Genomic DNA, 26,061 nt, shown 5'->3' on the forward strand with positions numbered 1-26,061 from the left:
GGATGAAAGAGACCAAACGAGATCCCAAATATCTGAGCTGTCTCAGTTTCGATTGCCGCAGCATCTCGCCCTTGGACTATGACAAACTGCCGTGAGACTAGACTATGCGTAGGAACTTGGGAAGCGGACAGGTACGTTACTGAAAAGGCACCGTGATAGATTAGTCTTTATAACCTCAATGGCTCAAACGCCACCACGACGAGATGACCGAGGCCTTATAGTAAAGTTCAGCACTCTCTATCATAATAAGACAGCTCAAAGGGGCTATAGCTTAGTGGTAAAGCCTCTCTCGCCCTCTTTCCCTAGATCCTAAAATCCTATATACTCAGGCGAGAGAGAGACGGGGGTTCGAATCCTCCTAGCTCCATCATTCTTTTTGCCAGTTTTGCCCATGAAACTCTTTCAGAAGATAATCCACTCTTCTAAGTTGCCGTTTGTTATATTTTGTAAAAAGCTAGTAGAGCTATGTGGTGGTGACTAGAACAACCAGCGTTATCAAAATAATATCTAGACTCTACTCTATTTGCACAATCAGTTAGAACGACTATGGCTTGCCCATTCTTTACTCTCTAGCACAATTAGATTAAGTAGATTGAACTGCAGTACAGGTATGAGCTCTTATTTGAAACCATGTTCTTCATGCAGCTAGCAAATCACAACGGAAAGGGTTCGGTGTGAAGATTTCAAGCCTCTCCCAAGTTGGCACCGACAGGTCCGTCCCCAGAGAGCTTCAATACGACAAACCAACGTAGGTATGCCGACCTTTAGAATTCTGGATGCCAAGAGCGCAGTCCCATGGCTCCGGTGAAGTTAGTCCGTTCAGTTCTGTTGACCGACCGAGGTCGTCGGCAATCACCGACGATACTACTTCGGCTCTTACACAGCCGCAGCCCTACCACCCCGGATGCTCTTTTTTAGGCCCGTTTACGACTCATGATCCTAACCCGGCAGCTTCTTCGGCTTCATATGGAATTTGCGGGGTAACGAGGAGAAGAGGCAAGTCGAATATCGGTCTAGAATCTCGGCACGACTCGCGGATGTGGCAACATGGGATTCTTCGGAGATGCAGACTGAAGAAGGGGGTTTTGGGAAGAGACTGGACGTGATGACACCCTAAGTATCTACACGACAGGCACTATGGCATGACTCGAGACGTGGAAATGTGGTGACATTCGAAAGCATCTTGAGTTGCGGACTCGGGTCTTCGGTGTCGGTTTCGGTCTTGACGCCGTACCTTCTCATCTGGTCAGCTCCGTCCATCCAGAGGTGCTTTTGAACTGGCATGTAGGAAGCAAATTGAACAGTAGGACATTTTAAGATGGCAGTATTACGAGGAACACATACACGAAGGGAAGGGGAAATATCGCCTTACTCTCTGAACACCTGCTGCACGAGAAAGAAATGCTGAAGAGAAAGAGGATAGCAGCAACGCGAAGTCCTAGTCTCCTAGCTGACGTTTGGCGGCTGAAAGTGATCTGCGGCACACCAAACGGTCATTCGTGGAATAGAAGGAACCGTGCCCGGCAAGATCGGATGCTACCACACCTCCATGCTCGCTTCACTCCGAGATCACAGCCTCAAGGAACAATCAGGTCTGGATTCTCCGTCTGGGCGGATGACTTCAGAACATACGGGCTCAACATTGAATTTCGTCAGGAAAGGAGACCAACCAGCCGGCCCAAGTCTAGACACGCGAATTCAAGGTCACCAGAGTTGAAAGTCCTTGCATCCTCACCGACATTAATTAACGATTTGGTTTCAAAATAATCATACGGTCCGGTGCATCTCGCTTTCGAATCAAAGGAGCAAACAACCCGTTCAGAGCCGAAGTCTTCCCTAGTATGCCTCCTATTCCGTTCAGGTCAGCGGAGCCAAGACTGGAGTCTTAGGAAGGCCATTTCGGATACCCTTGGCGAACATGGTAATAAGGAGCGGTAGCGGCACGCAAGGACTCCCGAAGGGCAGCAGCCGAACTGTTGCCACCATCGCGGATCCCGCAAGAAAGGGGCCACGGCTTGGCCCCTGGGACTGAATAATAATGCCGCGGTGGAAAAGGATTCTGCGTAGGTGGAGAGTTGATAGATCCGTGTAAAGAACTCGTACGAAAGGAGGATGAGATTTCTTGGCGGAAATAATACGCATACTGGGACCGGGACACAACGCGGACCCGTAGAACGCCAAGGGTGGCCGGCGTTCCCTTACGAGCCCCGGGTGAGCCCCGTAGGGCCAAGACCTTGTCGGTCTGCCATGTGGAAGCCAGAGAGTGGCAACATTAGAGTGTTAAGCTGTGCTTTTCGTCGGTAGCGATGGGCAGAATATTTCTCCTGAAGCAAGAACCCGTTATTCGCTGTCTTGGCATATGTGAATGGTTCCATTTCCATATGAGTTTTGTGATAAGATTTTCTGGGAGCGGGTTGGAGGGCATAACTGCGGTGATGTTGCATTTCTCTTGGAAACTTTCAGTGGCATGTCACTCGAGTTTCTTTGCTCGAGGAAGTTTGCCAACCGCCAAGGGAGCTGATTCCCAACAACATCGCCAAGGATGGCTGTACTTTGTTAGCCGCGGAGGAACGGTTCACCTGAAATGGTGCCGAGCAAAGCGCTCCAGCTGGTCAATGGCGCATTAAATCAAACATGAAACACTTGGAAAATGGGGCGATAAAGAAGGTTCGCGGCGCCTGTGCGGGAGGTGGGAGGGTATGTAGTATTGAAGTGGCACGGATGAAAATGATGGGCAGCTGATGTGGCTCACGATTGAGTTAAGATCCAGAAGGCGATCTCGCTGGAAAGGATAACCTGGGTTGAGGGCGCATGGTGTTTCTCGGGAACAGCTGGATGGAGAAAGTCCAATGTGAATGGAATGATACTGTTAGTCATGTGAAGAGACTTGATGCAACTATGACGGCGGAGTGTCGGGCACGTTTTCCGACGGAATCATTTCTTTTTGTTGTTGACAATTCCCTCAAATTCTGCTGTGACCAGCAGACAGAACGCCAAACCTGCCGTGAGAGGTATCAAAACTAGACGGTCAATGTCTTCAGGTTATCCGCCACCATTGGTTCCCGCGCGGACAAGCCAAGTATTTGCCAGAACACGATGAGACACAGGGTTTGGGAGAAAGTGATTAAGCGCCTTTCGCAACTCTTCTTCTGCGGTTCTTTGCATGTGACCGCGGAGATTGGCAGACCCGAGAGAGGCATCAGTAAATAGGAGTCTTCATAGGAGGAGAATGGCATTGGTGGCAGAACGCTAAGTGGAATTAGAAAACTGGGGTTGCCAAGACTTTGTGGTGCTGATATCCATGCTGGTGGTATCGTGGGAAGCTTGGCAGCATGGTTTTCGAAAGAACTGTGAACACTTGGTTTTTCTTCTTTTCGTCTCTCTATCGGCCTGGTGCATGGCAAATGAAGCGAACGCATTCAAGGATGAACCTTTCCCAAATGCGTTGTTTCAGCATTTCGATAAGATTTTCTGTGCCATGTGGCAGGTTCAAAGTTGTAAGTGCTTGTTGACTTGTTGACAATGTTTGTTAGTCGATAGGAGCATTGATTCGTTGGCAGTCTCGTCTGTCTCGGTGGGGAAGGTCGAGGCAATGCGGGCGTATGGGACTGTCACTGATAATGCAGTGTGACAACATTGTACGCTTCCGACTGCCTGCCTGTTGGGCTCTGAAAAGTTCCATCTGCCGGCGTCAGGTGTCATTTCCACGTCAAACTAAGTTATTTCTCGTCTAGTGTCATTTGTGAGAGCGTGGGGAATTTCCGAGAACCAAAGAACGAGTGTTGTTGTCTTCCGGCATTGCGTTTCACAGTGGAGTTGTAGGAGCTGGGTCTTGAGCGGTGAGGTACTCATGGCAGCTTAGGTAATTCAGCAAATTGCTTGGGAGGCAGCCCGGATGAGCTTATTTGGATGACATCATTCCGCCAAATGATATGTGGGCGGTCTTAATGCGAGGGTTGGCACAGTCCCGATTCGGACCCGATGTCAATTACTTGAAGTTTCCAGACTGCGAACAGCCAGCTGTTGTGATACGAAAAAGGCTGCGATTGGATGCTTGACGTAAAGGATGTGCACGTGGGGTATTGAGAGCCAGGGGCCGGGGAATATTCGCCTTGTTGACCTTATTTGGTAGGAATACGGAGTTGAGGCCTCATTGGGAACACATGCTGCCAATACTTCCATGGGTATTTATGCCTCCGTACCGATTGTTGGAGAAGCGACTCATGATTGCGGTAACGACTCAACGAGAAGCGCAACGGGAAAGCCAAGGAGCTCCAAAGGCTTCAGGTGAAATGGATACCAAGGTCCGGTGCGGTGGGCAATGACCTTAAGGTAAGGCGGGACAGGGATCGTTCGCCCCCGGGAGCATTCAGCATAGCCCTGGAGACGGGATTTCTGGACGACGAGAGACAGGTCCAAGAGCCCAATATCATGGGAAAGAGTGGCCATGGATGCCAATGGTCAAGCTGCCATTGCCGGGTGCATTTAGTACTCTGATAACCGAGAGATAGGCCTTAGAATGTTACAGGGGCATCTGTCTTAGAGAAACGGGTATGGGATCATCGCAAAGTTGACCCAAAGCTTCAGATGACAGCCGCCAAATCGATCAGTGATCATCGGGTAACAAAGCATGGGTAGCGGTTAAGGTTATGTAAGGCGAGGAGGCATCCGACGGCCTGTCGAGCCGTGAGGGTCTCGGTCGCGGTGGGGCCGAAGTGTCCGCCTCCGATGAGTTCCGTAAACAACAATTGGCCCGGCAATTTCTTGTTCAACCACCAAAGACGCAGCATTCTTGAAGGGCTCAAAAAACATTGAAATGTTGGTGCGGGGCGATAACTCCTGACAATCTTCTTGCAGAGGGCATGAGGTGAGTTGGTTCTTGGCATTAATCAACCTCCAGCACCGGACTAGGTTGCTAGCTGCGGCAATCCATCCCATTGTGCACATGGAGAACACTTGGTGGTCTTGGCATCTCCGCCTTACCAACCACAAAGCCACCCAACCTGACATATCCAGGTAAAATCCAGGAGAGACATTCACTTTGCAGACTTCCCTCGCGTCGGGACCGCAGCGGACAAGATACGTACTACTGACAGGCACCAGACTGCGAGACAGTCTCTTCCAGTCGGGATCTTAGCCAGGAGGATCATGGGATGAACTGAGCTGTCAGCCTGCCATACCCATCAATCCCTGCGATATAACCTGGTCCTTGGGTTGCCATCACCAATACCACATAGCTTAATCTCTTTTTCGACGTCTCGACTTGTCCTCCGATTGGACCGCATCGTACCGGACGCCGAATCTCGACCACTTACCGCCACACGGTCCCTACGGAGCACACGGCTCGTGGGTGTTATTGAAGAGGTATCTTCTCAACTACCTATTATGGAACTCCTGCGTATCTGATGACAGTAGTCGGCTTCTTTGTGGTGAGATGACGGTCGGGTGGCGGTTCCCTCGCGCTCTGCCGTGCCCTAAAGCTGCATGTTTCTCCTATTCTTGCGTATCCCAAGAGTTTCAGACTGCGCCGCCCTTGCATGCAGTTCTGATTGCTGCCTCTTGTTTTTTGCCCCAAGATCCCACAGCAGATGCCAAATTCCGACGCCAACGCCGGCACGCGGAGCAAATTTCAAGACTGGCTCCATCGTCAACAAGCATCCCACAGAAGCCATCATGCAGGTATCTCCCGAGCCCGCAATTTTCAATGTCCACCAATGTGATCCTTTGTTCCATGCCATCGAACCGGTTCCTAGGAAGTCTCCTAGAGCCTCGAAGCAGACCCCCTCCCTGCCCCTCCACTCCCCATCAATGGAATTCCTCGACCCTGTCGCCGTGATGGCTCCTGGCTAGCCTACCCAGAGTGTCCTTCTGGACGTGAAGTTGTTCTTACGAGAGACAGGCATGCTCCCTTGGCATGATTTGCCTTCTTGAACAAGGAGTCTCTGTCGTCGCAAGGTTTGTATATAAGTCGGCGTCGTTTCCGGTCTGTTCAGGGAAATCTTTCTGCCCATCACCCTCACTCCCTCAACTCTAAACCAACTACCACATTCCTTCTTTTCATCTCAAGTGTGTATACACACCAGACTTCCAAGATGCAATTCTTCAAGTTCGGCCTGGTGCCTTTGTTGGCCGCTGTTCCCGCCCTTGCCTGCAACGGTTACACCGGCGGTGTTCCCAAGGCCACCGGCACTGTTTCCTCCAAGTCTTACATTGAGATCAAGGCCGGTCAGGTCTACGATGGAAAGTGGCAACGCTTCGACCGTGGCTCTGGCGCCTGCGGCGGCCAGTCTGAGGGTGGTAAGTAGCACGAGAATGCTCTCTATTGACTTATTTATCTGACATGACTCCCTCAACAGACTACAAGGACTCCGTCTTCTACATCCAGGCCGGTGGTACTCTGAAGAACGCCATCATCGGCAAGAACCAGGCCGAGGGTGTCCACTGCAACGGACACTGCACTCTCGAGTTCGTCTGGTTCGAGGATGTCTGCGAGGATGCCATCTCCATCAAGAATGACAAGGCTGGTGCTCAGTCCTGGATCATCGGTGGCGGTGCCTACCACGCCTCCGACAAGGTCATCCAGCACAACGGTTGCGGTACCGTCAACGTCATCAACTACTACGTTGAGGACTACGGCAAGCTCTACCGCTCTTGCGGCAACGTAAGCCGTTCCCAAATTTTTACCTCAACCCGAATCGTGATTTTCTGACTGTGAAAAATAGTGCAAGACCCAGTGCAAGCGCAACATCTACATGGAGGGTGTTACCGCCAAGAACGGTGGTGAGCTCGCTGGCATCAACGCCAACTACAAGGACACTGCTACCCTCAAGAACGTCTGCGCCGACGCCAAGACCAAGTGCCAGATGTACAACGGCTGCGCTGGCGGCTGCGAGCCCTCCAAGGCCGGCACCTGCTCTGGTTAAGCGATATCTTTTGAGAACACAAACAGAGAGCCTTGGCTCAACGCATGGGCTCTGTTGATGGGAGGAGGTATCGGTTCGAGGCCGGTGACAACAAACAACGCACTTAGATGCTATCATTCTCTGAAACCTGGGCCAGACTCAGGCTTTCAAACATTTCCTGTACATACACTTTTGGGAAACCACGTATATATTTTACAATCTGCACATACTTTTATCTATCTAATCGTCTGTGCTTTGATCGAATCAATTCGACGATATTAACTCAGTTGTTGCTGAAGTTTCAACGTCAGCGCTCACATTGACCAGGAATCATGCTGCATTGAAACCACTAGCTGGAATCCACCCAGAGGCATTCAAGAAGAGCTCCCCAAGTTCCTGATTTGCAGTTCAAATCAATGTAAATTAACTTATATTGGAAGCTTCAACGATGCAGGACTTGGCAACCGTTCCATTCGACCGCCACTTTCAGGGACCGTTACCCCGCCTTCGCAACTCAATTTCGCGAGTCAAGTCATTGCATCCAGAGTCACATTAGACTTGAAATTGGCAACCAAATCATTCGATCAAACCAGCCCCATGACATGAGCAACTTTGTAGATGTGTCGCCGAATATGAGCTGGGATTAAGTCGGCCAGTTGACGAGAACCATGCCCCAAGCTGGCTCAGGGAAGGTTTCTCTTAGCTCTAGCTTGGCTGGATTCAACTGATGATTTCACCTCACACAGACAAAGACATAATCGAGATCCAACTGGTCACTTAATGTTCACTACTACGCGCCTGTTGCCCAGGTGGTTCTAAGAGCGTAAAAAGGATCAAACATCCTATGTTCCTAAGATCAAATTAAATCACGAATACACCAGTCAGATTGCTTCGTTTCAATAAAACCTGGATGCAACATTAGCTTAATTCGTTCAATCGTTATCGAATCACCAACGTGAAGGTTCTGGCTGTCTTCTACCCTCGTCGTTTAGACTTGATGCAAAGGTTAACGGTACCACCGCCTTCTCAACTAAAAGCCCGGGGATGAAAACCGCCATGACTGGTAATGTTGCCTATCAACCGTAAAACTGGGGGATCTTCTGGGCATACTCTCCATTGAACTTTGTAATTCTCAACACAATATGTAGCGGAATACAATCACGAGCTTTTCACCGTCACAGACACCAACAGGACACCTTGCCAATCCGATATTGGAGGAAATTCTCGGCTATTCCTAGACTCAATCGAATACTGACATCGAGGCCATAATCTCAATTAATTGTTCTTTTTGAATCAGGTCCCGGCCAACGCGATTCGGGATGCTGCAACAGGCGGTATCAGCGAGATCGAGACAAGGAACAATATCACCGTTTAGAAGCTGTGCAAAAAGCTCAAGAAAACAGTAAATAGTAGTAGAATTGAAGCTCACTTTCAAGCTCTTTGGAGATTTGCAATAGGCATGAATCAAAATCAATATCCAAAACGTTCAAATACATGTAGGAACAGAGGCCTCCATCTCATGCTCATGAACCCCTCCCAAATATGAAACATCCTACACTGCGAAAGAATCAACATAATTCTCAGTGGTCCTCCGTAGAACTCAGGCAGCTGCAATTGAGTGAGACATTGTGAGGAATGAAGGGAGCAGCCGATGGACCTGGGGTGCTGAGTGTTACTGATGAATTGTTCTCCCAGCCACTTACTGACCAGGGCTTGCAAAAAGCACCGCTGAATCGAAACCAGTCTGTTGGAGATGTTCAGAAATTAGAAAATAGTTCGTAGATGAACATGTCTCATAGGCCGACTTTTGGCCACGACCTCCGGCCGACTACCCGATGACTTGGCAATCAATATTCGGGCGGAAATCCCAAGGACACTTTGTGTAACCTGGAGTGAAACTCGCAGACAATGCCCTGATTACTCGCTCTTAAGGGATCTAAATACCGCGGTATCCTGCCACGGCGCTATCTCATATGCTGTCATATGCAGATAAGACACACTTGCATTCTACCGTATCATCGCGAAGCCGCCCTCCTAGTCAGAGCCTATCGTGAAGATCTTTCCCCGCCCTTGGACTCATCGGGACTCACAGGGTTGTATCGCATGTACTGTGATACTTCAATATTCCCAAAGCGTTCGGCGCTGATTACAAGCGGCCGAGACATCTATCGAGACAGAGAACGCTGTGTGACCACGTCGCACATGTTTTAAGGTTATAAATGGAGAGGTCACGGGAGGTTCAGTCCTCAATTGATCTTTGAAAGCTATCACTTCTCTTTGATATGACCTTGGCACGCGATTTACAATGTCAGAGTCTGCCACGAAAATGAAGACCGACACTGAACTCGTGTCAGTCACTGCCCACTCCGACAGCCAAGCCGACGCAGAGGCAGCTCATAATTATGCCATCGACCCTGTCGCGGAAGCCAAGCTCCTTCGCAAAGTTGACTTGCGTGCCCTGCCCATGATCTTCCTCCTCTACTTCTTCACATTCCTCGACCGGACGAACCTGGGGAACGCGAAAGTGGCAGGCATGGAAGCGGATCTGGGACTGAGCACCTACGGGTTCAACATTGGAGCTTGCTTGTACTACGGCATCTACTTCTTTGCCGACATCCCCGCGTCATTGAGCGTTAAGAAGTATGGAAACATCGTATTACCGTTGAGCTGCATCGCGTTCGGGATCGTAACGCTCGCTACGGCCTTCATCCATAATGAGGCGAGCTTCTTTGTCATCCGACTGCTACTGGGCTTGACTGAGTCGTTTCAATTTCCAGGTATCAGGATATAATCCATCTTTCGTCTTTGAGGATGACCCTAAAACACATCTAGGGCTCAACTACGTCGTGTCGCGGTATTATCGCCGCAGCGAGGTGACGACCCGGATCTCGTTCTTTATGCTCGGCGCCGCTGGCCTGGCTTCAGCTTTCGGGGGTCTCCTTGCGTCAGGACTGCTGTCATTAGGAAGCATCGGAACTGTGAATTCGTGGCGAAATATTTTCCTGGTCGAGGGGTTTGTTCCCTAGTCGTCAGAACGAGGGTACCATCGCTGACACATTAATCTCAGTATCATCACCATTGGCGTTGGCTTTCTTTCGCTCTATCTCTTTCCGGCAGATCCATCGAAGACGCGAATCTTCAACGAGACGGAGCGCAAATTGGCCATGGCTCGTATCTTTCACGACCAGCCGGCCATCCGCGAGCACAAGGAGCGAATCACCTGGCAGCTGATCAAGCGAGGCGTACTCAACGTCAATGTCCTCGCCGGTGCCTGGATGTACACTTGCAATCAGGTCAGTGTCCAGGGTCTCTCAATATTTACAGTAACCATCTTGAGGCTGAACTACCCGGATCATTCAACCGTGGGCATCCAACTTCTATCGGTGCCACCTCCGCTCGTGGGCCTCGTCTTTGGTCTCTGCCTCGCATACGTCACGATGAAGACTCGCAAGCATGGAATTGCCATCGCCGGATGCGCAGTACTGAATATCATCGGGTACTCCATATGGCTGACCTCCAAGAACGTCCAAGCTCGATATGCCGCTATCTTCATCAATACGGCTGGAGGTTTCGGATTTGGGGTACTGGTTATCAGCTGGACACTGGCCAATGCCGCCCCCGATACGGTACGCAACGTTGCGAATGCCGCGGTGTCGGGTCTTGCCAACATTGGTATGTCCCCAGTGCCTCTATCACTTGGCATGGCTGACAAATGAATACGGTTGGCTGACGATTCTGCGCATAGGTTCCATCGCAGCTACTTGGAGTTACATCAACACCGATGCTAAGACGGGATACCGGATAGGTAATAGTCTGAATGTCAGTACTGCGGCGTCGGTAATCATTGTATCATTGAGTCTGTTGGCTTATCAGACGTGGGAGAATCGGAAGCGGGAAAGGGGTGGCCGTGATTATCGGCTACAGCACCGTGATAAGGAGATTGCCACATTGGGGCATCTGCACCCCGAGTTCAGGTACATTCACTAGCGACTACACTGGAATATGATCCAGGGCTTGAAATGAACTTGACTAATCGAACTAAACAACCTACGAACCGTGTGCTTCACATGCAATGCGTTATCAATGACCTAATGCAATCCATTACTGGTAGCCTTGGCTACATGCTCCGTTGTCAATCTGTTTTCCCCGGCTCTTCCTTTCCTTCGTTTTCCGATGTCATAACCTGGCCAGTATGGTATTGGTATCGCTGAGTCTCCGCTGAGAGGGCGGGCTCAGGATCCGTATTTGTCAATCAACAGTCTTTCGTCTACAGAAGCAAGACGACTTGATAGGGACATCCGCTACCGCCAAAGCCAAGGTCAACTGCGGTTTCAGAATCCTGGCTTCGTCTGTTCGACCCAGTTTTACAAGACACTCGTACAGCCCGTGTAAGGCCCAGACGTTATTCGGGTGTCTTTGTGCCCGAGGCAAGGACTCGTCAATTCCAAGGTCAGCGCTGTACACATCGGCAGCATCCTTGACGTGGCCTTGCTCTAGAAGCAAGGCTCCAAGAGCGTGGCGCGTCGGCTGCATCCAGCCCCAAGGCTCGTCGTATGGCAAAGCGTCATCCCTCGCCACCGACTTTCGTAAGTGCGCGAACGCGTTTTCATAGTCTCCCTTTCGGTATGCTAATTCGCCGTCCAACATTGCCTCGGCTATGGCAAGAGTCTCCTGGCAGGCGTTGTTGAATACTGTTCGTGACGATGGCACAAGCTTTACAGCCTCGGCGAAAAGTACTCGTTCCTTCTCTGCCTCCTCGACACGCCCGGTCGCAGCGAGGGCTACCCCCTTGGCGTAATGCGTCATGGCGACGGTAGTGCAGTAGAGCTTGGGATCGTGAGGGAGTTTGAGAGCCAGAATATCATCCCAACGACCGAATCGGATGAGCGCGTGCATCCGCATACCCAAAAAGCCCTCCAACCAGTCGGCCATTGGTGGGGACTCGACCCGCAACAGATCCTCGGAAAGCGTCGACTCGAGCTCATTAATGGTCTGAATAGCAACCTTGGACTGCCCGCACAACATCGCGGCGTACAGCCTAAAGTGGAAGTCATGCGAGCGGTAGAGTGTGTAAAAGTTGAGAGGGCCTTCCTTGGCGAGGAACTTGGAGTCTGCTCGGATAGCGTCCGAATTCGAGGCGATGGCCCGGCGATATTGACCGCACAAGATATCCAAGTGGGTAGGCATGTGCTCCAAGTGCCCTGCGTCTGGAACAAGACCACGCAGGTTGTCTGCTATCGTGAGAGCCGCCTCAGGGGTGGGTGACATCTCCATGAGATGGATATACAGGTGAAGAAGACCGGGATGTCGAAGAGAGCCTTCAAGTTTAAAGGTCCGGTCCATTACGTCTTTGATCTCAAGGGTTCTTGCTCCTGGGGTCGGCTTTCCGGTCTTGTAGTCCCACAACTTCCACGGTGTAACGTTCATCGTGGCATCTGTCCACAGTGAGACCACGTCAAGATCGTCGGGATAGGCTTTCAGAACGGAGTCCATGGCTTGAGCATAATCCTGATTCCATTTGGAACAGTCCTCTGCGGGTATCTCTTGAGGATATCGGCAAAGAAGAGCGTTGATCAAGGCGATCTCAACGGGATATGCATTGGCAGAATGGTCTTTGGCTTGCATAATAGCACGATGAGCTCGTTTAGTTGTGGTGGCGAGATCCTCGCCATCGAAAACCTTCCATGGCTTGTTGTAGTTGGGTCCCAGGACGAAGGCAAGGCCCCAATACGCCATAGCGCAAAATGGGTCGTAGTTGATGACCCTTTCGAAACATCGCGCCGACTCCTCGTGGTTGAAGGCATACGCCCACGTCAGGCCGCGATCGAACCAAAGCTGGGCATCCTTGCTGGTCGTGCTCACCAAGCGGTGAAAGGACCCAAGGTTGTAGTAGGAGGCGTCGGTTGGTGAAAAGACGGCTGAAGAAGTACCCTTGCCTCTCATTTTGGAGATTCTCGGCGCTAACCTCGCGGGTGCGAATGATCCTCCTGTGTTGGTGTTGAGCTGTCCGGGATGATTGTTGGGGAAGAACGCCAGGGTGAGAGGCAATTGGCCGAGACATCGGCAGTCAATGATGTCGGGTATTCGTGGTACACCCGGACTATCGTTTGGCCGCTGCTTCCCCTCGGACACCTGACCTTCTGATTACCTTAGTTCCACATTGATCAAGCTAACAATTTTACCCGAGAAAAGCCGCTGAAACTTCTGCTTTCTTGTCAAAGCATTCATGCTGCATACTCTCGAGCATCAATACCTATCATCCGAACATCATTATTACCGGAAAAATAGCTCCGTACTATTGGTGATCATCAGCCGATTGGATTGCCAGAAGGTCATAATAATCAAGCATGAAGCCGCAATGAGTTTGGACTTCTGATCCCTGATTGTCAATGTTTTACACTTTCAGACCCTGTCCCCACCTTTCGGCCCCGAACCCGGGCTCCGAAATCCGGGGGATCGGCGACATTGTGGGACCGGTGATTAGTGGGATCCGGAAAATCGGACTTCTACTTTTGTCCAATCTTTGTGCAAACAGCCACTCGAAAACTGTCAGCATTACAAGGCGCGACACTGTATTTATATGGGGAGGCAGAAAGTGGTGGCCACGTACCAAAGTCTCACACAACTAGGTACTGACCGAGAGACGCGTGCTCAAAAATAAAATGAGTCAAAACAAAGACACTACCTCATCAAATGATGACATACTTAATACATATTCACAGAGCAGAAATTCGAGATTAAATCCCGACAGAGATCATCAGTTGCGCGAACTATGATTCGTGGCTGAACATTCTTATTCTTTCGGGGCTAGGAGCACGGGGAATGATACATGTAGAGAGCCTCACGCACGATGTCTCTCATCGGTCTAACTGATTGCGGCAGGACTTAGAGTATCTGGCGTTTTTTGATCAGATACAGATCCTTCGGCTAGAAAGAGCGGTAGATTCATCTTAGGTTGGATTTTGCTCGCAGTACACGTAGTCGGGCGGAAGCCGGTGAGTCGGCTGCAACCCGAGACCGCCCCCGAATGCTAAACATCCGTGGATCTTCATGAACGCTCAGCACACGCAGATACCCCTGCCATAAACTCCTCAAAATAACAGAAACACATCCTAAACCCTTGTACGGTTGACGTTCAACGATAGGTTGGCGTCTGTCTATTTGTGGTCACAAGACGGGGCGTCACGATGGGCCCAGTCTTTCCTTGTCACTTGTGACTCTAACAAGGAGCCAGAAACGGCTCCACGTTTTGCTATCCACCTCCCCAGACTTGAAGGAAATTCTGCTTAACGGGAAGGGGAATAATGCCCCAGTTGCCCCCGCGGAGGCCACGAAGCTAGTGAATGAGTTCGCCGCTCCTGGTGCTAGCTTCCTTCACGCGGGGAACTTGGCCACAACTTCGAAATCGGAAGCCTGAAGTCTTCACTCAGGCCGATGTTTTTGTTCTTCCTATTGTCTTTTCAACATGAGATATGGAACAATCACCAGATGTTCGTTTCCATCAGTCGCAAGAACGGATACAGCAAGCCTGCTGAGACAAATCTCGCCGTGTGAAGGACCTGTTGCTCACAATGTTTTGACATCGATGAAACCTCGATAACTTTTACGGTTGCTACTGTAACAATTCCCAGCAGGGGTTTCCACCACCAATGCTTGTTTCCCATACGGCATTACGCCGAGCATACTGTATCCTTGTGTCTGCCATCGCACTGTCCATCTGAAGCCTGCCACTCAAACTTCCCATTGGATGACATTTTGACGTTGCCTCTTGCTGTCTTGGCAATATCTATATAAAAGCTTGACTTAAATTGGCATTTAGCAGCATCACATTGAAGTTCAAGCGATCCCGCCTCATTGTTTGATCAACCCACTGTCAGCTGGTCTGGTCTTCAGTACGAATTCCTTTTTCTGCCTTAACTTTGATCTCAAAGGGAGAAACTCTTCACTGATCGGAACCTGCCGTTCAGAATGACAGAATCAGACATGGATCATCAGGGTGTCAAGTCGCCCAATGCCGGCGATGATGGAGATGCTGTCTCGATTCAACTCAAGGAGACACAACAGCCCAATCGCATGGCTGAAGCTCAAGCGATGAGTGAAGAAGAGATTGCAGAGATAGAGAAAAAGCTGAAACGGAAGCTTGATCTCCGTTTGCTAGCCGTGGTTTGGGTTATCTTCATCTTGAATTACCTCGACCGAGTAGGTTTCCATACACTCATAGACGCGTTCAATTGCACTAGCTAACGCTTTGTGTCCACAGAAAAACATCGCCGCTGCCAAAGTTGCCGGAATCAAAGACAGTCTCAGGCTCGATGACACCCAATACGAGACAGCAGTTTCGATTCTGTTCGTCGGATACATCCTCATGCAGATTCCGTCCAACATCTACCTCACCCAGATCCGGCCATCACTCTTCATGCCTTTCTGCGTTGTGTTGTGGGGCGGGATGTCTGCAGCTACTGGTGCAGTCACCAACTTATCGGGTCTCTATGCCATTCGGTTCTTCTTGGGAATAGTTGAGGCAGCCTTCCTCCGTAAGTACCCTGACATTAGAAAACCGACCATCGGCAGACTTTACTTACTAACGTGCGTCATGGGACAGCCGGTGCCCTATTTCTCATCTCTTCCTGGTACAAGAGAGACGAAATGGGCTTCCGAGGTGCCATCTTGTTCTCAGGTAGCCAGCTCGGAAGTGCCTTCTCTGGTCTCATCGGTGCTGGAATACAGCACTCTCTCGACGGTGTTAAAGGTCTCGAATCATGGCGTTGGCTATTCATCATCGAGGGTAAGAATCACCGCTTCTCTTTGAGATTCCAGAAACGGTGCTGAAAATAGCAGGTTGTATCACGGTGTTTGTTGGCGTCTTCGCAATCTGGCTACTTCCTGACTGGCCATCAACAACCTCGTGGCTTACCCCCAAAGAACGAGCTGTTGCTGAATGGAGATTGGTTAAGGATGCCGGCCAGGTTGATGAAGATGACGAGCCGTGGTCTTATGGATTCAAGCTCGCTTTAATGGACTGGCGCGTTTATGTTTTCACATTCCTCTTTATCTGTATCCAAGTAAGTACTACAGTTCACGGAGATTCCAAGTTTCCAGTCATGCTAATCAACACATTGACTCCATAGGTCTGCTCTGCTGTTGGCAACTTCTTCCCCGACATCGTCGATACTCTCGGATACGGTCGAGTCACGACTCTCTTATTGACGGCCCCTCCTTATTTGGTTTCTCTTTGTGTCTCCATCGCCAACAACTACTCGTCCGACCGAACGCGCAATTCGAGCTTCCACATCATCTGGCCCATGTGTATTGCCATCATGGGTTACATCATTGCCGCCACTACCCTCAAGACTGCACCTCGATACTTCTCCATGTTTTGCATGACAATTGGTGCTTACGGTACCAATGCAGTTCTGCTGGCCTGGGTCCAGAAGACTATGATTAGACCACGCATCAAGCGAGCATCGGCGGTTGCTATCGTCAACGCTCTTGCCAACACCAGCCAGGTAAGCGTAAAATGGATCCAGCTTTGCTATCTTGTGCGGTGATGCTAATGTGGCTGTGATTCTAGGTCTGGACGTCGTACCTTTACCCAGACTCCGACGCTCCCCATCACGTCCTGGCTATGAGCGTCAATGCCAGCGGTGCTTTCTTGGCAATTTGTACCGCGCTGGTTCTGAGGTTTATCCTCCTCCGTTACAATAAGCAGCTTGCTAGCGGTGAGAGAACTGTTGCGGAGGTTATGAAGGGTGAGGCGGTTCAGGCCATTGCTGGACTCACTTTGGAGGAAAATGAGCGGAGAAAGGAAGCTTTCCGGTTCAACGCCTGATATAAAGACTTCCCGCTCTGTCCGGCTCAAGATTAAAAGCACTGGAAGCGTAGATGTGGGTATAGCATATGCTATTAAGATATAGTGGTCGATGGCAACGTTGTCTAATGGCTAAATTGTATGATCAGCAGAAAGACAATGCAATGGGTCAGTCATCTGCTCGCTCAGGGCGGTAAAAGTACAGTATTGTGTAGCATAATATGCTTAAACTATGGTTACTTATGAATAGGAATGTGAAGGACGTTCTCTGCTCTATGTGAAGTTCTCTTCCTGAAATAAAAATATCTTAAAGCTTTAAATAGAGTGGTGATGACGGGTGTTAACCTCTTCCTCAACGATAATGCCCCCAGTGGTAGTTGGTCCTTGATACCCTTTCCGGGCGCCTATAAACCACCATATGCCGACGAAGATCGTGAGGCCACCCCAGATCAGGCACGCGTAGTTCATGCTCTGGGCATTGGTAGGGAGCGCGAAAGGGAAGCTATAGATGACGAACCAAACCGACATGTAGGTGCATGCAACACCGTTGATGGCGAAACCAACCCATCCGCGCATGTGAAATGGTCCATACGCGATCCGCTTTCTGCCTGACAAGAGATTCGGCAGCATAGCTGCGAGATAAGAGCTACTAGATAACAGTATAAAGCTGCCAACAAAGGCGTTGAAAGCCGTTGTACTGCCGACGTAGATAGCACCAAGAAGAGTGACCAACAAGGCGGAGGAGATCGTAGACCACATTGGCATTCCCAGCTTTGGGCTAATGTGGCCGAGGATGTCGGACCGTGGAGTCGCGCCATCGCGGGCGAGAGCCCATAGGGTTCGACCGCATGTGATGTAAAGTCCAATGACTGTGAGACCAATGCAGATAAGTACAAGGGCAAGCAGCCCGGTTGCGCCAGCAGGAGAACCGGTCGCTTGACGATAGATCTCGGCGATAGGGTAGGGTGAGCTGAAGAGCGCGTCATAATCGTTGATGGCATACATGATGGCGACCAAATAACAGAAACCCGTCGTGAAGCCGATGCTCATTTGGAGGCCTAGCGCAATCGGGACGTTGCGTTGCGGATTCGGAATCTCTTCCGCTAGATGGGTCGTGGCATCAACGGCCCCGACGCTGAAAGCGCCGTTGAGCATGCCGGCGAGGAACACGAAACCATCCGGATACCCGATGTCGGCGGTCCACTCGGTCCAGACGAAGGAAGAGGACGCGTGCGGCGGCCGTCCGCCACGGCCGGGCATAACGGCCACGACAATGATAGTGATGAGGAAACCAGCAAGGATCGCAAACACGCCGAAGTCGTTGATTCGAGGCAAGGCGCTGTTGGCGAGGCATACGACAGCGCAAGCAAGCCACGTAGCGATCAGATATACGACGAACACATGCCAGGGTTTCGCTTCAAAACCGGCGTGATTGAGGGCGTACATCTGCACGACGGTGTTGCCGAAGATGGACGCCATGCTCGCGGCGCCGAGTGTCCATGCTAGATAATTCCACCAGCCAGCGAAGAACCCGACGACGCGACCCCATCGCCGGCCGGGCGTGACGGAAGCCCAGTGGTAGACGCCTGCGGATGAAGGGATGGCGCTCGATAGCTCGGCGATGCTGGCAGCGACCGTCCAGTAGCAGACGGAGACGGCGATGAACTCATACAGGACACCAGGCGGGCCACCGTTGAAGATGGCGACGAGGATGGAGCCGCCGATGGCGGGCCAGACGTTTCCGACGACGAGGCCGACGCCGGCGAGGGAGAGGAGGTTGAAGTTTCGCTCAAGTTCCTGGACGTGACCCGACGCGTTGATCGCGACTTCTTGCTGGTCGACAGATCGCGAAGCAATTGTCTTGTCGATTCCAGGGGCGTTGACGTCGTCGCCATCGTTGGCTTTCTTGTGTCGATCCATCGTCGGCTCCGTCAGTGAATTGGAAGCATGCCAAGAACTGGGTGAAGCAAAAGGATAATTACGGGAGGAGTTGTAAGAGACATCACTAGAAAAGCCTGGTTCGTTGGACATTTGGAGGCATTGGTGTGCTGCGAAGGGACCAAGACCAGATCTCTCTGTTATCTTGAGCTAACATCCCTAGGCACTGGGAGACTCCCCGACGGCCTTCAGCATTGGATATCGATCGTCCGACACGGTCGTGGGGGAATCATTTGATACCGCTATCGCCACTAGCTGGTCGATGCCCCTTAGAGATACCGGCCGGGGATCAATCGCTGGCCACTGCGCCAATGCAACATAAGCGCCTGGCCTCGATAAGACCAAATTGAAGAGTTAAGTGAAAGCATTCGCACTGGTTAACGCCGGGAGGCTTTTGGAGAGCGAGCAAACAGAATTTATCGGGGTCAATAATGTCTTGCATATGAGTATATGGCTCGATTGATGAGTGAGGGAGCTCCCTGATTTAAGCTGAATCGGCCCACTGATAGCAAGGATGGGAAGAAAATCTTACGTGAGAGTTTCGATCATACGGATCGATAATGCGGGGGAGGGCATGCGCGGTGTTGGAGCACAACATGCTCGGTATTACGCATTAAATAGAGAATTTTCTGACTGAGACATGCAATCATCCGACTTCGTCACCTAAGAAGATGTCTCGAATAAGCAAAAAAGCTATGCAGCTATCGAGTTCAATTTCAAGTTTCAGAAAGGGACTTCCTTGTCAATCATACACTATGACCATAGCTTCTGTCCTGGTATCGACGTCTTCACCGACAGCGAAGTGACCCAAACCTGTTGGCGTTGAATGCACCGTGTCTGAAGACGGAAAGTAGTTGACTGTATGTTTCAAGTCAGTCGGTCAGATTGAATGGCAGCAATTGCCCAAGCTTGAACATGCGCCTTTCGAGTGGCTAGCAACTCGGACCACCTCCAATAATGTACCATCGAGAACCTCCAAGCGCTCTTGATATCGTGGCCCTATCATGGCCAATTTGCTCGTCTGCTCCTCTTTTCTTGATGTCCGCTAGCAGAGAGGTCGTCTTCCTCCTTCAGCTAAGCATCTCATGATGGTCGGTCCTGGAGGCTTGAGACTCGCTGGAGGAGAAACCGTCGCATCCTCCCCCGGAGTGTTCTCATCCAACTCTGGCGGAAGAGGGAGATAATACACAGAACAATTTCTAGCCAGATTTTGTCATCGGAGGCAGATCCATCTGCCTGAGCTCGAGGGATCGACCTCATCTGTCGGACGTTGGCTTGGGTACGTTGCGGAAGGAAATATTGAACATTTTTAAAGCATTTGTCAATTGCGATTCGGAACTTCGGACGCACGCAAAGTCCGCCGCCGTGCCTAGCGACGACGGCATCCCTTCCATGAAGCTGTTGTTCCACATCGCCAAGAAGCTTAGCAAGCCACCAGGATCTACACCGAAGACCAAGTCTTTACGAAACGATAGTCTCATATGCCAAGATAAGCGAAGCAACATCAGCGTACAGACCTCTTTGTCCGTAAAAAAAAGCACACACCTAGACATGCAGACATTGGGCTATCGGGCCCCGTGAGGTCCGGATTCCCAAGAGGTTGAGGCAGTCGGGGCTTGAAAACGGCCGGTGGGAGCCGATCGCTTGATCTGGGTGCTGGCCCACCACTTCCCTTGACTCGTCATTGGAAGTCGGAGAATTATGACGACGTTGAGGTATCCGTAGTAACAGACTTCCCGTGACAATGTCGATCATCCGGGGTTACATCCCGAAAGTTTTAAGAATCAATTCAAACTTTGATTGACTGCATCAAATAGCAGCGCTGTTAGATTTGGGTGTTTCGCTCATTCATCTTATGATAGTGTTAGTGTCCGAGAAAGTCTTCTAGGTTATTTTTTAACGTTTCTATCCGGTGCATTTATGCCTCCAGCCAGAGATGTATGATGATTGAGAAGCGGTTTTCTCATGGATCAATAGATCCCGCCCAGCGATCCAGACACTCAGAGACAGAGGGAGTGAGCACTACCGAATTCAGGCTCGAAACACGCTGTGCTTGAAGACTGAACGTGAATATTTGAGGAGATTTTGAACAAGAGCCCGATATCTCACATAATTCATATTTCAGTAAGGGCATTGCCAGCCTCCTTGTTACACCAGCACCCTCAAAAGCATTGACATTATGGAGGTCGCCGCGGTCTATCGTAGTAATCTTGGGCTTAGATCGTTGTTTTCTCAGTCAAGAACTAGTGCTTCTCATAAGAGATCTCATGATGAAAAAGCCCGAAGTGACCGCAGGTTCAGTGTTGGTTTCGACGTTCGGAACTCCATTCCCGTCACGGACCGTCACCCTTCATTCCGTATTGGTTTTATTCTGGTACGGACAGTGGCAAAATCGTAGAAACCAAGGTATTTCAGTCTTACTCCGCTTCGTGGTCTTTTTCAAAGTGCTGTGACTCGGACGATTTCGCAGTCCGTCTTGCTATTCAAATTGTCATGAGAATCGGGGAGACTGCCGGAAAGTGCGCGTTCCTACCGGCTCTGGAACGGGTCGAGATTTCTCGGCGTCCTCCAAGCCAGACTTGATTACGCCGATCACCGAGAAGTTCAGGGGCCATTCCAGCTGGGACCACCTATCAACAGCCGCTCACAGTAGGCCATCCAAGACTTGCATTCATCCCACCGGCTCCCCAAAGATTCCCAAACGCGACGCAGATGATGACCAGAAACCAGTCCTTTTCGTAATGCAAGTCATAAGGAGAAGGGGGCTGTAACGGAAAGATGCATGCCTTGGCCATGAGGACTCGGTGCGTGCCCAGAGTCCGCCCGAAAGCTGGTCGACGCAGAATTCGTGGAGCTGCGATCCACCGCCTCGTTCGCGACGGTTCGTTTTTTGAAGAAGACGTTGATTATTTATGAGATTTCCAGATGATTCTAACTTTTCAAATAGTCAGTTCATCTGGATATCCAAGAAGGTTCATCATATTCAAAAGCGAGACGAACTCCAAACTGTGGTACGCCAATTTCGAGATCATCCGAAGCTTTGTCTGCGAACTTGTGGAAGGACTCCAAGTCCACGTACTTTGCGACACGAATTCAGAAAGATGGGCTCGTTAATTCCCACTACGATCCACGTAGATACCTCCCTCCTGACTTGGCAACATCTTATTTCGACAATCTCTTTCCTCTTACTCGCATCCTGCTTTCTTGGGGCGTTAGCGCAAATCACTACGCGGAGGCTCAAGGTCCCAATACCTTTAGCTGAGGAAATACCCGACGTTATAAGCAGAAAGCGATCGTATGTTGCGTCATCCAAACAGCTTCTTGACAAGTACTATGAGCGGGTAAGCATTGGCTAGCACACTGACAGAAAAGAAAGAAGCATGGCATTGACGTATTCTTCAGTTCAAAAACAAGCCTTATGGCCTCGACACCATGGACGGTAAGTGATGTTAGCAATGGCGAATACATGGAAATGAGAATTAATTCAGGCTAGGTACCAAACTCGTGATCCCACTTGGGTATCTCGACGAGTTGAAAAGCCACCCTGCATTGAGTTTCAAGGCGTCTATTGACAATGTGAGTACAAGTTGTTTACGGTCCGATCGATTGTGTCTAATTCTTGGCAGGATGCACTGCTTCCTTATACTAGTGTTGGAGGTGTCGAGGCTTGGGGAGCACACCAGATCCTGTCCAAGATGAACCCAACCCTTTGTATGCAAACGTAACAATTGCAGACCTCGGAATACTGCTGACCAATGTTCAGGGGCATACGTACCTGTTTTTCATGAACTTATCCAACAACACCTTCCACGACTTGTTGGCCTCCCTTCAGGCATGTAGATAGAAGAGCCTTTGTACGCATATGGTTTCCAGACTAACCCCGATCCTCACAGAATGGACGCCTGTGAACATTAATGACGCCTTCCTTGAGCTCGTCGCCATTATGTCGGCGCGCATCATGCACAGCGAAGAGGCTTCTCGCAATCCAACCTGGCTAAAGCTATCGACATCCTTCGTCCACACTGCCATCGAATACGGAACTGCACTGAAGCACTGGCCTCCGTTCTTGCGGCCCATCGTCGCCTACTTCCACCCGCAAAGATTAGAGAAAGAAAACCAACTTGCTGGAGGCCGCGAGATCGTTGCGAAGTCCCTGTCGAGAAAGAAAGCTCTGGGCGGCGCACCCCTCGAAAATCCTCCTACGATGCTCGACCATCTTACCAGCGGCCAACATGCTTCCAAGTTGGATGATTTGGATCTTCAGTTGCAGTTGCAGATGACCTTGGCCGTTGCTAGCATCCACACAACGTCATCAACGATCACTCAGGTGCTATACGACCTAGCCGCCTACCCGGAACATACCGAAGAACTTCGCCAGGAGGTTGTTGAGGTCCTCGAGCGGTTCGGCGGTGTATTCACCAAACAGTCATTGTCTGAGATGAAGAAGCTTGACAGCTGGATGAAAGAAAGTCTGCGCATGAACGGACCTGACATGAGTACGTTTGCGTTATTGGTCCTTATGCATCTGAGAGCATGAACTGACAATTACAGCTACATTCCAACGTATGGCCACGAAGCCATTGACATTGAAAGATGGCACCCATGTTCCTCAAGGAACAAAATTGGAACTGCCGACAAGCGCCATCAACTTCGACCCTGCTATCTACCCCGAACCTCAACTTTTTGACGGATTCAGATCTTACCGGCAACGCCAGGAGGAGGGCGCAGAAATCAAGCATTCCTTTGTCGCTGTGACTCGCGCCGAGCTTGGGTGGGGTTTTGCAAGACATGCTTGCCCCGGAAGATTCTTGGCCGATGTTGAAGTCAAGCTCATGTTTGCCGAGTTCCTCCTGAACTATGAGATCAGAAACCCCGAAGGTCAACCGCGCTACAAGAACATCGAATTCGCCACGAACATTCTCCCGGATCCGACAAAAGAGGTTCTCATTCGAGCGCGGAGATGTTAACCATCATCGTGTTCTGAAGGCATGGTCACCTGATTCCAGGTTGGGCATCCTTTAACTAGCCAAGTGCTGCGTGGGCGTTTTTCTGCGAATACTTATACAAATGGCTTGCTCATCATTTCTTTTTCCTTTCGTTTCTGACTCTTCTAGATATTGTAAAATAAAGCTGAATAGCCTTGAATCAATGTTGAATAGATATAAGATGACCTCTTATGCGAATTCGCCTTGCAGTAAGCTCAAGACGCCGTCTAACTACAGTCCAAGCAGATGCTGCCTGAGAAACCTTTCCTGCCGCCTCAGAGCGAATCCCCTGCGACCACTGCAATGACCTGCACCAGGAATAAACAGGAACTCGTAGTCTTTGTCCGCCTCATTTAGAGCGTTGATAAGCTGAAAGGTTGAAGCCGGGTCAACGTTATCGTCCAATTCTCCAACAATCAACATCAAAGCCCCTCGCAACTTGTCAGCATGAACAACATTCGACGAGTCTTCGTAAGACTTGTCAACGGGATATCCCATCCACTGCTCGTTCCACCATATCTTGTCCATCCGGTTATCGTGACATCCCGAGTCGGCAATCGCGACCTTGTAGAAATCATGATGGTGTATGAGTGCAGCAACAGCACTCTGTCCGCCAGCGGAGCCGCCCATCACACCGACTCGTGAAATATCCATCCAAGGCCGGGTTTCGGCTGCGGATTTGATCCAGGCAATGCGGTCGGGAAACCCTGCGTCTTTGAGATTCTTGTAGCATACGTCGTGGAACTCCTTCGATCGCCAGTTCGTACCCATGCCGTCGAGAATAACGACTACGTATCCTTGTTCTGCCCATTGCCGCTGCTCAGACAACGCTGAGAACTGTTTGGGCGTATGAAAGTTGTGGGGGCCTGCATAAATGTCTTCGAGAACTGGGTACTTATTCGACGGATCGAAGTGAGAAGGACGGATAATGATCCCGTATATCAGAGTCCTCCCGTCTCGTCCTGGAGCTGAGAACTTCTCAGGGGCCATCCAACCTTCAGCCAATAGCCTTTCAATACCATTTTCGTGCCCTTCCAGTTGTATCAGCTGTTCTCCTGTATCCAAACTTCTGAGGACGGACTGCGGTAAAGCGTCAACACGGGACCAAGTGTCAACGAAAAACTGCTTATCCGGAGACAGAGTCCATCGATGACTTCCATCCCCACCAGTCAGGATCTTGAACTCTTCACCATCAAAGTTGACTCGAGCTAAGTGCGCATGGTAGGGATCTTGTTCAGCAGCCATGCCATAACCGCTAAAAATGATTCGCCGACTCTTCTCGTCGACGTCAACGGTCGAGTGAAAGTTCCACTGCCCCTTGGTAATCTGAAGTTTCAGAATGCCTTTCTTCAAGTCAAAAAGATATAGATGGCTATAACCATCTCTCTCGCTGGCCCAAAGCATTTCGTCTGTGTTCTCGATTGATCGGTAGTAGAGTTTGCCAGAGTAGTCGATGAAAGTCTCGCTGCTTTCCTCAATCAGAGCTCTCACTTCGCCGGTGGTTTTCATACCGATCACGCGAAGATGTTGATGGCCGCGCTCATTAAGCAAGAAACGGTATTCGGAGCTGTCGTCGCTCCACCCGATATGGTCAATCTTGTAGGGATTTCGGAACAGCTTGTCATCGGTAGCCACTTCGGACTTGGACTCAATGTTGAAGAGTCGAGGCCGATCAACTCGAACACGATCACCCGGTTTCAAGTATTGTACAGATCGCACTTTGGGCTCAAGCTGGTCAGCCGGGACTGACTCCCTGAGGTGAATTTTGTGATCCTCTTCCGGTGTGTACTGCCAAACAACGATGAACTTCTCATCTGGGGAAATGATGATTCTTGATTCATCGTATGGGTATTCCTCTGTCGCGTTTGAGGTCAATTTTGACTCTTCTGGCGAAGAGTCCCTCAACCAAATGTTATGGCCTTTGACAAACACTCGGGATGCAGACTCCGTAGCCAGGTCGTCGTTGTCTTTTCCGAGCTTCTTGATGTCCGCGTCGTCCTCATCGTCTGTAGAATGCCCTGCATCTTGACTGGCAGATTCTGCCATGGTACTTTCGTCTATGACAATGGAGTCCTCGCTGTCCTCTGGAGCAACATAGATAGCTTTCACCTCATTCGATTCGCTATCGGCCAATCTCCAGACATGTCCCGCGAATGTTCGTTGCCGGTCGACCTTTCCCTGACCGATCTTCCCGTAGAACTTGGCTTTGCCCTCGAAGTCGATCCAGTATTTCGAAAGGGAACAGTCGGTTTCGTTGACGAAGTTGACCGTCACGTTGTGTTTCCCGGACTTTGAAGGACGCTCCTTTGAGAGCAACTGGCTTCGTGGTTGACTGAAATCGCCGTCCCATGCTTTTAGTGTGCCGTCAGAGTCGAAAGCGAATTTTCGCCCACCGAACAGAAATCGCACTGAAGATCCATCGTCTTGG

At 50.4% G+C, this 26,061-nt stretch overlaps 7 protein-coding genes across 7 annotated transcripts; 4 read left to right on the plus strand and 3 right to left on the minus strand.

Annotated features, from left to right (window-relative positions):
- Positions 1 to 6,092: 6,092 nt before the first annotated feature.
- Positions 6,093 to 6,923, plus strand: CkaCkLH20_12970 (pectate lyase c; the record flags this gene model as incomplete). Its single annotated transcript, XM_038895681.1, has 3 exons — positions 6,093 to 6,297; positions 6,357 to 6,661; positions 6,723 to 6,923. 3 exons carry the CDS (start codon positions 6,093 to 6,095, stop codon positions 6,921 to 6,923), a joined length of 711 nt encoding a protein of 236 aa, XP_038739038.1.
- Positions 6,924 to 9,228: 2,305 nt separating this feature from the next.
- CkaCkLH20_12971 (major facilitator superfamily transporter) lies at positions 9,229 to 10,889 on the plus strand (the record flags this gene model as incomplete). The annotated part of the gene is made up of 4 exons (XM_038895682.1): positions 9,229 to 9,679; positions 9,735 to 9,915; positions 9,970 to 10,574; positions 10,648 to 10,889. 4 exons carry the CDS (start codon positions 9,229 to 9,231, stop codon positions 10,887 to 10,889), a joined length of 1,479 nt encoding a protein of 492 aa, XP_038739039.1.
- Positions 10,890 to 11,150: 261 nt separating this feature from the next.
- Positions 11,151 to 12,845, minus strand: CkaCkLH20_12972 (tpr domain protein; the record flags this gene model as incomplete). The annotated part of the gene is made up of 1 exon (XM_038895683.1): positions 11,151 to 12,845. One exon carries the CDS (start codon positions 12,843 to 12,845, stop codon positions 11,151 to 11,153), a length of 1,695 nt encoding a protein of 564 aa, XP_038739040.1.
- A 2,025-nt stretch (positions 12,846 to 14,870) lies between these two features.
- On the plus strand, positions 14,871 to 16,731 carry CkaCkLH20_12973 (major facilitator superfamily transporter; the record flags this gene model as incomplete). Its single annotated transcript, XM_038895684.1, has 6 exons — positions 14,871 to 15,101; positions 15,163 to 15,436; positions 15,505 to 15,687; positions 15,741 to 15,964; positions 16,031 to 16,408; positions 16,474 to 16,731. 6 exons carry the CDS (start codon positions 14,871 to 14,873, stop codon positions 16,729 to 16,731), a joined length of 1,548 nt encoding a protein of 515 aa, XP_038739041.1.
- Positions 16,732 to 17,025: 294 nt separating this feature from the next.
- On the minus strand, positions 17,026 to 18,630 carry CkaCkLH20_12974 (uncharacterized protein; the record flags this gene model as incomplete). Its single annotated transcript, XM_038895685.1, has 1 exon — positions 17,026 to 18,630. One exon carries the CDS (start codon positions 18,628 to 18,630, stop codon positions 17,026 to 17,028), a length of 1,605 nt encoding a protein of 534 aa, XP_038739042.1.
- A 3,880-nt stretch (positions 18,631 to 22,510) lies between these two features.
- CkaCkLH20_12975 (uncharacterized protein) lies at positions 22,511 to 23,615 on the plus strand (the record flags this gene model as incomplete). The annotated part of the gene is made up of 2 exons (XM_038895686.1): positions 22,511 to 23,144; positions 23,200 to 23,615. The coding sequence occupies 2 exons, from the start codon at positions 22,511 to 22,513 to the stop codon at positions 23,613 to 23,615; spliced, it is 1,050 nt and encodes a 349-aa protein (XP_038739043.1).
- A 249-nt stretch (positions 23,616 to 23,864) lies between these two features.
- On the minus strand, positions 23,865 to 25,949 carry CkaCkLH20_12976 (uncharacterized protein; the record flags this gene model as incomplete). Its single annotated transcript, XM_038895687.1, has 1 exon — positions 23,865 to 25,949. One exon carries the CDS (start codon positions 25,947 to 25,949, stop codon positions 23,865 to 23,867), a length of 2,085 nt encoding a protein of 694 aa, XP_038739044.1.
- Positions 25,950 to 26,061: the final 112 nt, after the last annotated feature.

The sequence above is a fragment of the Colletotrichum karsti genome (genome assembly GCF_011947395.1).
Source record: "Colletotrichum karsti strain CkLH20 chromosome Unknown Scaffold68, whole genome shotgun sequence".
In the NCBI taxonomy this organism is placed as follows: Eukaryota; Fungi; Ascomycota; class Sordariomycetes; order Glomerellales; family Glomerellaceae; genus Colletotrichum; species Colletotrichum karsti.